Source organism: Crocuta crocuta, unplaced genomic scaffold (assembly GCF_008692635.1).
Source record: "Crocuta crocuta isolate KB4526 unplaced genomic scaffold, BGI_CrCroc_1.0 scaffold334, whole genome shotgun sequence".
Taxonomy (NCBI): Eukaryota; Metazoa; Chordata; class Mammalia; order Carnivora; family Hyaenidae; genus Crocuta; species Crocuta crocuta.
The window spans coordinates 6590666-6600516 of record NW_027533260.1 but is presented as its reverse complement, the minus strand read 5'-3'; the positions used below and the strand labels follow the sequence as shown (position 1 = coordinate 6600516).

Here is a 9851-nt window from a genome sequence, read left to right as displayed (position 1 = left end):
AGATGGCTCGGTCAGTGAGCATTCGACTAGATCTCAGGCAGGTCGTGATCTCAGGCTCATGGGACTCATACCCAAGGCAGGCAGACGGCAAAGGACTCTGACACCAGGCACAGTGCTCAGCAAGGAGGAGTTGGGAGTAGAGCCCAGGGGCCCTGCTCAGCCCTGTTGCCTGGGGGGCTCAGCTGACGCTTGGGAAATAGGATGCTGTGGTCAGAGGTTGCTCCACGATGGGTTTTGAGTGTGTTTCTAAGGTCAGGCACTAAGGACCAGAGGCTAATTATGAAACATTCTTTCCTTTTATTTTCAAAGTTTTCTTTTATTGAGGAAACTCTATCCTTAATACTCCAATTCATGACCCTGAGTTCAAGGGTGTCATCCTGTACTAACTGAGCCAGCCAGGCACCCCCATCCCTTCCTTATTGTAGGCAAGACAGTGGCCTGACTCTCAGGCAACAGAAGGTTCCCCAGGAGGCTGAAGCGGCCTCCCAGACTCCCCAAGGCCACCCTCTGGATGCAACAAACAGCCGTGAGGGACTTGTATTGGACGTGCCACCAGTAACATCCAGACATGTGCAAAGGGTGTATGATTGATAAATTAGAGTGGAATCCGCTTATCCCTGTGATAGCGTTCTGCCTCATTACATCGTTCTTAGGTAGAATAGCAATGGTCAGCTTCTCCAGAGTCCCTTCTTATTGACACCTTCCTGCTCAACCCCTGGGAAGGGCATGGCTGAGGCACTGTCCAAGGAGCTGATGTCCAGCATCGTATCCCAGGGCTTGGGAACTGGGATCTTGCAGTTGTGTCTGCTCACTTTCCATTCTTAACAAGGAGCATTACTAACAAGGAAGAGGTGGACAGGGCTGCAGGGAGTGTGGAGGGGCCTTCATCGCCCTCACTTAGGGCAGTCATGGTGCTGTAGATATCACTGCAGGAAGTGACTCCATGGTCAGATGACCAAGACCAGGCTGCCCACCAGCAGTGTGTAGTGAAGGATGGTGAGGAAAACAGCCTTGGGATTGTGGTAAAAAAGGCCCCTCAGAGATGTCTATATCCTTGTATCTAGAACCTGTGACTATATCAATGATAAAGGGATTTACAAATTAAGTTAAGGATTAAGTGATTGTGAAATTATGGTGGTTTATCCGGGTGGGCCAAAATAATTACAAGGTTTTTTTTTAATTTTTTAATTTAACAAATACTTATTTATTTTTGAGAGAGAGGGGCAGGTAGAGAGAGACAGAATCCAGAGCATGTTCCAAGCTCCCCGGCTGTCAGGACGGAGTCTGACACAGGGCCTGAACTTGTGAGATAATGACTTGAGGTGAATTTGGACATGAAAATGACTGAGCCACCCAGGCATGATAGAAGGAGTGACAGAGGGAGTGACGAGGGAGGCAAGGGAGGCAGAACCAGAGAATATGTGATGTTGGAAACAGGACACAAAGAGCCTTTAAGATGTTGTGCTGCTGGCTTTGAAGGGGGAGGACGAGGCCGCAGCCATGGAACGCAGGCGGTCTCCAAGGGCACAACATGAAAAAACACAGAAACAGACTCTCTCCTAGAACCTCCAGAGGAAACAGCTGGGTGGGCACCTCGATGTGTGTTGACTTCCACCACGAAGCTTACGATAATTCATGAGCACAGCAAGAAGAAACTACCAAGAGGCATTACCTTGTCTAATCCAACATAGTGTGCATTGCGATAGGAGCATCTCAGAGCTAAACATGATGTGGTTGGTACTTTGCAGGTCGTTTTTCTTACGTCTCATCTCATGACTAAGAAACAACACTTGGGTGATGGCAAACCCGCTTGTGAAAAGTGGGGGCGGTGCCTGGGCACTTGGACCACTTTTGTTTGTGTGAATGGGGGCACTGATGCGAGGGAATCTGCATGGAAACAGCCCCTTACCTGGGGCCTCGGGGAGGGACTGACAGCTGCTGGCCCAGGTGTGTGGAGGAGGCTGCAGGTGGGACAGGGAAACCAGGCCCGTGGACCAGGTGGAAGCGACACTTTGTCTCATCACCATGGGAGCCTGGGAGAGAGTTAAGTGGGGGAGGCCCTCTGCCTCTGACCTCAACTTATTTATGGGGAGGTGGTGTGTTTCAAGATAAGATTTGAGATCAGGGAGAAAAGTGGACTCTGCTGGGAAGCCAGGGCTAGAGTTAACATGGTCTCAGCGTGTCCACCCCTTGCCCCTTCCTCCATCTCAGGGGACTAAGGTTGGGGCTTGGTTACTCATTTCCCTGGGAGACCCAGGAGAGAAGGGCCCCAGGGTTTCAGGTAAATTTCTGCTCAGAGAAATCACCTTTCACCAAAACAGAGCAAAGGAGGGGGAAGAGTGCTCTTGATGCAGATCCTCTCACATGGTCCCAGGTGGTCAGGGGCCTGGATATTATCCCTGGGAACCCCCACTTCTTGGGACATGGTGGCCTTTGTCCTGGCCCATCCAGGTTCAGAGCAGCCTGTCAGAGTTTCCAGAAATCAGGAAGGCCCGGACCCTGGGCCTGAATATCCTCTGGACTTAGAGTTGATTCTCTGGCTCAGGCTGGGGCACCTGACCCCACCTAGGGTCTGGGGTCTCAGGAGGGCCACTGGAGGGAGTAGCTCCCGTGGGAAACTAAGAAGACACTTGTGGTTTGTGGTTGATCTGGCAGTAAATGTTCCTGTCACTGTGTTGTTATTCCTGTAAAAGAAGAAGAGGCCTCTTAACCTCAGAAGCTTCTCAGAACGTGTCTGGATGACTTTCAGGTCCTACGCCCACCTCTCTGGGATCCCGGCTGCATGGAAGGTTTCTACTTCAGGCCCCTCTTTCCTCCCACCAGCCCCTGTCACCTTCTGCCCTACTATTTCCTGAACCCCAAAGCACAGGCAGGAGAGGGCTGGGCGCCAATCTGCACCCCCTTGGGCTTGGGGGACCAGAATATTCATGGCCCACACTCACCTGGTAGATGGGAACGGCTGTAGTCGTGCTGGGTCGGGAGTTCTGAACAGGGGGAGAGAACGGGTGTCAGCGGGCAGAGGGAGAGTCATTCTCTGCAGGGGTGACCCCTTCTGCTTCTTGAGCAGCCTTCTCCCAGCCTGTTGACCCACACTCCAGTCCCAGACCCGTCTCTCCTGAACTCCCTGCCCCACTCTTCTTAGCCCAGGACCCCTGGCTGATGCTCCCGGTGCTCTGCCCCTGGCCAGACTCCAGGGTTCCCCTTGGGTCAACTGGAGGCAGGGATGTCTCAGGACAGGGTGGGGGGTGGTCCTGCCCTTGAAGAGGGTCCCATGGCCATCCTTGTCAGAGCGGGGCTTGCCTTATCCTGGCTACTCTGGGGGCAGCAGGGTGTGTGCTGTGCTGCTGAACTGGTAGGTTCCCTACCTTGTGTTCCCAGAGCTTAGACCCCAGTTAAAGGAGTGGGGAGGGGGCGGGCTTACCGGGGATGTGGAACTGCTGCCTGGATCATGGCCTGGGAACAGAGACAGGAGTTAGCACCCACACTCCCAGAAGGTTCCAGGTCATCAGCTCTCAGAAAACCAGGAAAGAGGGGGCACCTCCCAAGGAGAGACCCACTGGTGCTGGGCAGTGAGGTGCTCACCCGTGACCTAGATTCCATAGGTCAGGGAGTACTGCCAGTTGGAGTCCCCTGTTCTGAAGCCTCAGAGAAACGGTCAGTGGCCCCTGGGAGTGACTGGCAGGAGTGGACATTGAGGGGCAGGACTAGGGGCTCCATGGGCTGCCTGGACTGAAGGGATACTCACCAGGGGTGGAGGCTGGGTTCCCGATCTCTCTTTGATTACGTAGGCAACCGGTCCTAGGAAAGATCAGGCTTACTTGTGAAGTGAGCAGGGAGAGGTCACAGCTTTGGTGTCAGAACAGGGGACAAGGAAGGTCCTCATTCCAGCAGGGCGTAGAGACCACGTGTCTCCACCAGTGCTACTTAGGAGAGGAAGGGCCCAGGAGAGGGATAAAGAAAGGCCTTTGGAGCACATCTGTCCTCGGACCAGAGGGGAAGCCGGGCAGGCTGACGGACATCTAGGGAAAGTATCCTGAACAGGGATCAAGGACCCAGGAAAGGAATCACACATGAGGACTGAGTGAGCAGAAGTGTCAAGGCAGCCAGCTGTGTGTGCAGGACACTTGTGGAGCCCGGGTATGTCAGATCCCTGAATGTGGTGCCTCTGCTGTGGCCAAAACAGTGGCCCCTCAGGACAGGAAATGCTGAAAAATGACATCAGCCTGTCCTCTAACTCCATCTGCCTGGACAAGAGGCATCACCCAGCACTTCTACCTGCTGGGGTCCAGGGTGTGTGGTCTCACACATCAGGCCCTGTGGTTCCCACATGTGCCACTTTGGGGGTTGACCCCACCCGGCCTGTCAGGGTCATCCACTCTCCCTTGCATGACCTTGGCCAGGAGGACCACCCTCGGATCCTGAGGCTACAGATCCCCCTCCCAGGGCTTGTGGACTCACAAAGCATGGGAGCTACGGGTCACTGAGCACTCAGTACTGAGTACTGCTATAGGTTTACTAAGTGAACCAGGACAACCCTGAGGGGCTGTTCTCTGATTATCCCTAATTTATCACAGAGGAAGCTGTGGAGGAAGGGCCCCAGGCAGCAGCTGGTGAGGAAGGAAGCAGGTGCAATGAGAAGAGAAATCTAGGGTGCAGTTGGGAGGCCCAGGAAAGCCAGCTCAGAATCCTGGGTCAGGACAGGGTCTCCCTGCTAATGGGGTCCAAGGCGGGGTGGGGGGTGGGGCACACAACAGCATCAGTATGTGGGAAATGCCATCATACCTTCCTATCCTCGCGCGGAGTAAGATAACCACCAGTGCCACCAGGACAGCCAGCAGCGCCACTGCGACCAGGACCCCAATTGCAATGCCAACACTGGTCCCCACAGTAAGGCCTGTGGTGCTCTCTTCATCTGAAAGAAGCAAAAAGGTGGAGGAATAGCTGAGGAAACCATGAGGGGCTGGGGGGAAGGGCTTGGTTAGGGAGGAAGGAAAGGCTGTTGAGGTCTGGGTGTTGTGTGTTTTCCCCACAGCGTCCCCACTCCCTTGCCTGCTGTGTCATTTCTAGTTCTCCTCCTCCTCCTCCTTCTTCTTCTTCTTTTGGTAAGTTTTTTTTTTTTTGAGAGAGAGAGAGAGAAAGAGAGAGCGAGATGGGAGAGGGGTATGAGAGTGGGAGACAGAATTCCAGACAGGGTCCCCACTATCAGTGCAGATCCCAACCAGGGGCTCGAACCCACAAACCATGAGGTCATGACCTGAGCTGAGATCAAGAGTTGGATGCTTGGGACCCTGGGTGGCTCAGTGGGTAAAGCGTCTGTCTTTGACTCAGGCCATGGTCTTATGGTTCATGCGTTCTGACCCCATATAGGGCTCTGTGCTGACAGTGCAGACCTCGCATAGAATTCTTTTAGCCTCTCTATCTACCTCCACCCAAAGCATCTCTCTCTCTCTCTCAAAATAAATAAATAAACTTTGGAAAAAAAAAACTTAAAGAACAAAAAGAATTGTCAGCTTAACCAGGTGAGCCACCCAGGTGTCTCCTGCTGTGCCCTTTCTCCTCCTCAGTGAAACCTTGGACTTACTCTCATCTTCATGTCCTCACCTGACCAAAACTATGGCAGCACCCACACCCTGTTCCCTGTACTCTTAAGGCTTTTCTCTCTTCCTTTCACATTATGCATCTTCCCCCGTTGTTTCCTTTCCATCACTATCGATGGTCTTACAGGGAGACCCCTACCTGTCCACTCAACACTGATTAGTGAGAATAACATCCGCTGACTGCTTTCGAAGTCAGCTCTTGGCCGGGCACAGGGGAAACACTTTCTTTTGATCTCACCTGCTGCTTCCTTGCCCTAGAGGGATTCATCTCCACTGTGCAATAACAGCAATGAGGGTGTCAAGGGCTTCGGGAAAGTCGTGGAGGTCACAGAACTGGACCGTGATCAGACAACACTATATCCCAGCTCCACGTGACATTACAGCTAATAACAACAATGTTAATAACACGAGAACAATAGCTGCTAAAATGATTAAGCCTGGAATCTGCTCAGGTAGCTGTCTCAGGATTTAAAGTCTCATTAAGCTCATAGTGACAACCCTCAGAACAGCCCTAAGATCCAGCTGTTCTTTTCAGTTTTACAGATGAAGACACTGAGGTTCTGGAGGCAACTGTCTTCTTTGAGGCCCCACAGCTGGCATAAAGCAGAACCAAGATGTTAACAAGATTAGCCTAATTCCAGAAATCTTATCCACATGGCTCTAGAGGCTGTGAAGGAGGCTCCTACCTCCTCCAGGCCTGTATCTTATTTCATACCTCTTGCCAGTGATATATTCAGGGAGCAAGGGGAAGGGATAGGTTGAGGGTCACTTACAGCTCACAGTCAGCCTGATGGGGTCACTTTTGCTGGAACTGACTGGGTTGGAGACCTCACACTGATAAGTCCCAGCATCCTCCCTCCTGACAGGGTCTATGGTGAGGGTGCTGTTGTCCTGGGACAGCTTCATCCTCTCCATGAGATGGAGACTCTGGCCATTGAAGAACCACCACATGGAGACTCCCTTGTCATTTGTGGAGCAGGTCAGGACCACAGAGCCCACATATTCTATGACTGTTTCCCTGCTGACGTGGACAGAGGGCTGGGACACTGGCTCTGTGGAGAAAAGAGGAGGTGACAGTAAGAGGTGTCCTGGGGCCGTGCTCTTCCCTCTGAGATCTCGGCCACTCTGACGGCCCCACTGAACTCTGTAAAGGTGCCCCAGAGGATGGCCCTGAAGTCTGCAGAAGGATGAGTGTCTTTGTTCAGGTATCAATCTATAAGGAGGGGGCTGTACCTCCCCCTCCGACCCTCAGGTGCCCCCCTGGCCCGTCATCTGTATGGTCTGTCTGGACATCTCTTTTGTATGAGCACTGCAAACTCTTAGCCCATGTGTCCAGCATCCTCATCATCACGTGGAATTTTCCCCATAGACTCCTGTGAGATTCTTGTCTTGAACTTTTGTGACTTTAACATATCATGCCTCACTCCTTATATGCCTTACTGTGTATGTTGGGGAGGAAGGCATGCAGCCCTCTGTCTCTGTGTCCAGGGCAGCTTTATATAAAGGAGCAAAGCATTTACACTGTTATAACTTATTGGGAAGTGAGAGCAGTCCACCCAGTCTTCATTACCTTAGGAACTGAAGGGTTTTCAATTTACAGGACTTCTCAGTCTGAAAAAGACTTTTACATCTGTGGATTGTGAAAAATGTCCTTAGAGATGTGGTTACTGTGTACACAATACTGGTACCCTTATAAATAGAAGGAAATGATTGCAACAGAATAAAGGCTTTATATGAAACACCCCCAGCTAGCATCACCGGATGGTGAAACCCGGAAAGTGTTTCCTCTAAGATCTGGTAGAACATAAACCTGCCACTTTCACCACCCATGTTCAACAGAGAACAGGAGTCCAAGCCAAAATTATTAGGACAAAAAGAATACAATGCAATCAAATTGGAAAGGAATAAGTATAATTAATCTGTTTGTAGATTACTGAAATGATATCTAAAAAACTCTAGAAATTCTGCAAAAACTGTTGAACTAATCAACAATTTCAACGAACTTGCAGGATACAAAATCAATATGCAAAAATCACTTATGTTGCTATACAATAAAATGAAATACCTTCCCTCCCACAAATCAAGAAAACAGTTTCCTTTACAATAACATTAAAAAGAATAAAATACTTAGGAATCAGCTAATGAGGTAATAGACTATACATGGAAAACTGTAAAATGTTGCTGAAAGAAATTACAGAAGACACAAATGAAGGGAAAGATATCCCATGTTCATGGATGATGAGACTTAATATTGTTAAGATGACAATGCTACCCAAAGAGACCCAGAGATTCAATGGAATCCTATCAAATTCTTTTAAGATTTTATTTTCAAGTAATCTCTGTATGCAACATGGGGCTTGGACATACAGCCCTGAGATCAAGAGTCGCATGCTCCACTTATTGAGCCAACCAGGTGTCCCCCTATCAAATTCTTAAGGAAATATTTTGCAGGAGTAGAAATCTCCAAAAATTCACCTGGAATCTCAGGGGCCTCGAATGGCCAAAATTAATTTGAAAGAGAACAAAGGTGGAGGACTCCTACTTCTTGACTACAAAGCTACAGCAATCAAAATAAATTGGGCCTGGTATATAGATCGTGATAGAGACCAATGGGATACAACAGGCACCTCAGAAACAAATCCTGATATATATGGTCCAATGATTTTCAATAAGGTTGTCATGACCATTCGATGGAGAAAAAAATGCTATTCAATAAATGGTCTTTGAAACATTGGATACCCATGCAAATACCTTCACCTTACATCATGTACAAAAACTAACTTAAAATAGATCAAATATCTAAACATAAGAGCCAAAAGTGTAAAAGTCTTAGAAGATCACATAAAGCAAAATCTTATTGAAACTGGATTTCCCAATGATTTTTAGATATGACACCCAAGAAAGACAACAAAAGAATAAATAGATGAACTGGATTGCATTGAAATAGAAAACTTCTGTGCACCAAAAGGCACAATTAAGAAAGTGATGGTAGCAGTTAAGGAATGAACAGGACTCAGGAATGAAATATATAGCATAGAGTTGAAGTCAATGGTATTTTAATTTATTATTTTATTAATTTTTAAAGGTTTTGTTAAGATTAATTAAGCTCTACAACAAACGTGGGGCTCAAACTCACAACCCCGAGATCAAGAGTCACATGCTCTTAAGTACTGACCATCCAGCTGTGTCTAGTCAATGGTATTTTAATAGCATTGCATGGTGATCGATGGTAGCTACATGTGGTGGGCATAGCATAACGTATAGAGTTGTCTAATCCCTATGTTGTGTACCTGAAACTAATTTTACATTGAGTGTCAACTAAAGTTCCTTAAGAACAACAACAACAACAACAACAACAACAACAACGAAGTGATGACAACCCGTGGATTGGAAGAAAACACTTGCAAATCATATCTGGTAAGAGACTAATATCCAGAGTATAGAAAGCACTTCTGCAATTCAACAACAACCAAAAGCAACTTGACCCTGAGGACCCTTCTTTCTTCCCCAGCTCCAAAGTCCTGTTATATGTGTGGGGCGTTCTGGAGCTGACAGAATCGCCTCCCCACATGGCAGCCTGGACTGTGGGATCTCAGATCTCAGATCTCAAGATCTGATGTGAGAACTCAGAGAGCAAGGGGAGGGAGCATCTGCAGACATGTGATGGGAGAGTTCAGGGACAGGTCAGTGTCACAGGCAAATGTAAAATATCTCTTTTAGGCTCTTTTCTAAAAACCAGGCAGACCTCCACCACAGTGCTCAGTGCAGATGCTCCAGGGACCCACTTACCAGACACTGTGATAGTCTTGACTGTGGTCTTATTGAGGTGAGTGCCAGGGTTATAGACGAGGCAGGTATAGGATCCACTATGATTCACAGTGATGTTGGGGATAAAGAGCTCCTGTGTGGATGGCTGCGGCTTCCCATTGATGAGCCAAGAATACTGTGCAGGCGGGTTAGAGGCTGAGTGGCAGGTGAGACTGAGGTTTGCCCCTGGATGGTAATAGGAGTCTGAGGGGAAAATGGTGGGGGTGTCCGGACCATCTGGAATAAACGGAGTAAAGCCACATGTGATGTAATCAAGATGTAATCGAGGGAAGGGGAAGAGCTAGGTGTGTATTGGGGCCACAGTGTCCATCTGAGTTGGGTCAGAAGCCATGGCCAGCCTGGGTGTCTAGGTGAGAGTNGATTCACAGTGATGTTGGGGATAAAGAGCTCCTGTGTGGATGGCTGCGGCTTCCCATTGATGAGCCA

General features: G+C 49.1%; 1 protein-coding gene and 1 long non-coding RNA gene across 2 annotated transcripts; both read right to left on the bottom strand.

Moving 5' to 3' along the window:
- Positions 1-1173: 1173 nt before the first annotated feature.
- LOC144217478 (uncharacterized) lies at positions 1174-3454 on the bottom strand. Its single transcript, XR_013330916.1, has 3 exons — positions 3422-3454; positions 2943-2984; positions 1174-2684 (listed from the first exon to the last, which is right to left on the bottom strand). It is a non-coding gene; the product is annotated as an uncharacterized LOC144217478 (long non-coding RNA).
- A 50-nt stretch (positions 3455-3504) lies between these two features.
- LOC144217649 (cell adhesion molecule CEACAM1-like) lies at positions 3505-9648 on the bottom strand (the record flags this gene model as incomplete). Its single annotated transcript, XM_077747289.1, has 4 exons — positions 3505-3798; positions 4783-4912; positions 6371-6649; positions 9387-9648. Coding segments are annotated over 4 exons (765 nt in total), but the record flags the coding sequence as incomplete, so codon positions are not given.
- Positions 9649-9851: the final 203 nt, after the last annotated feature.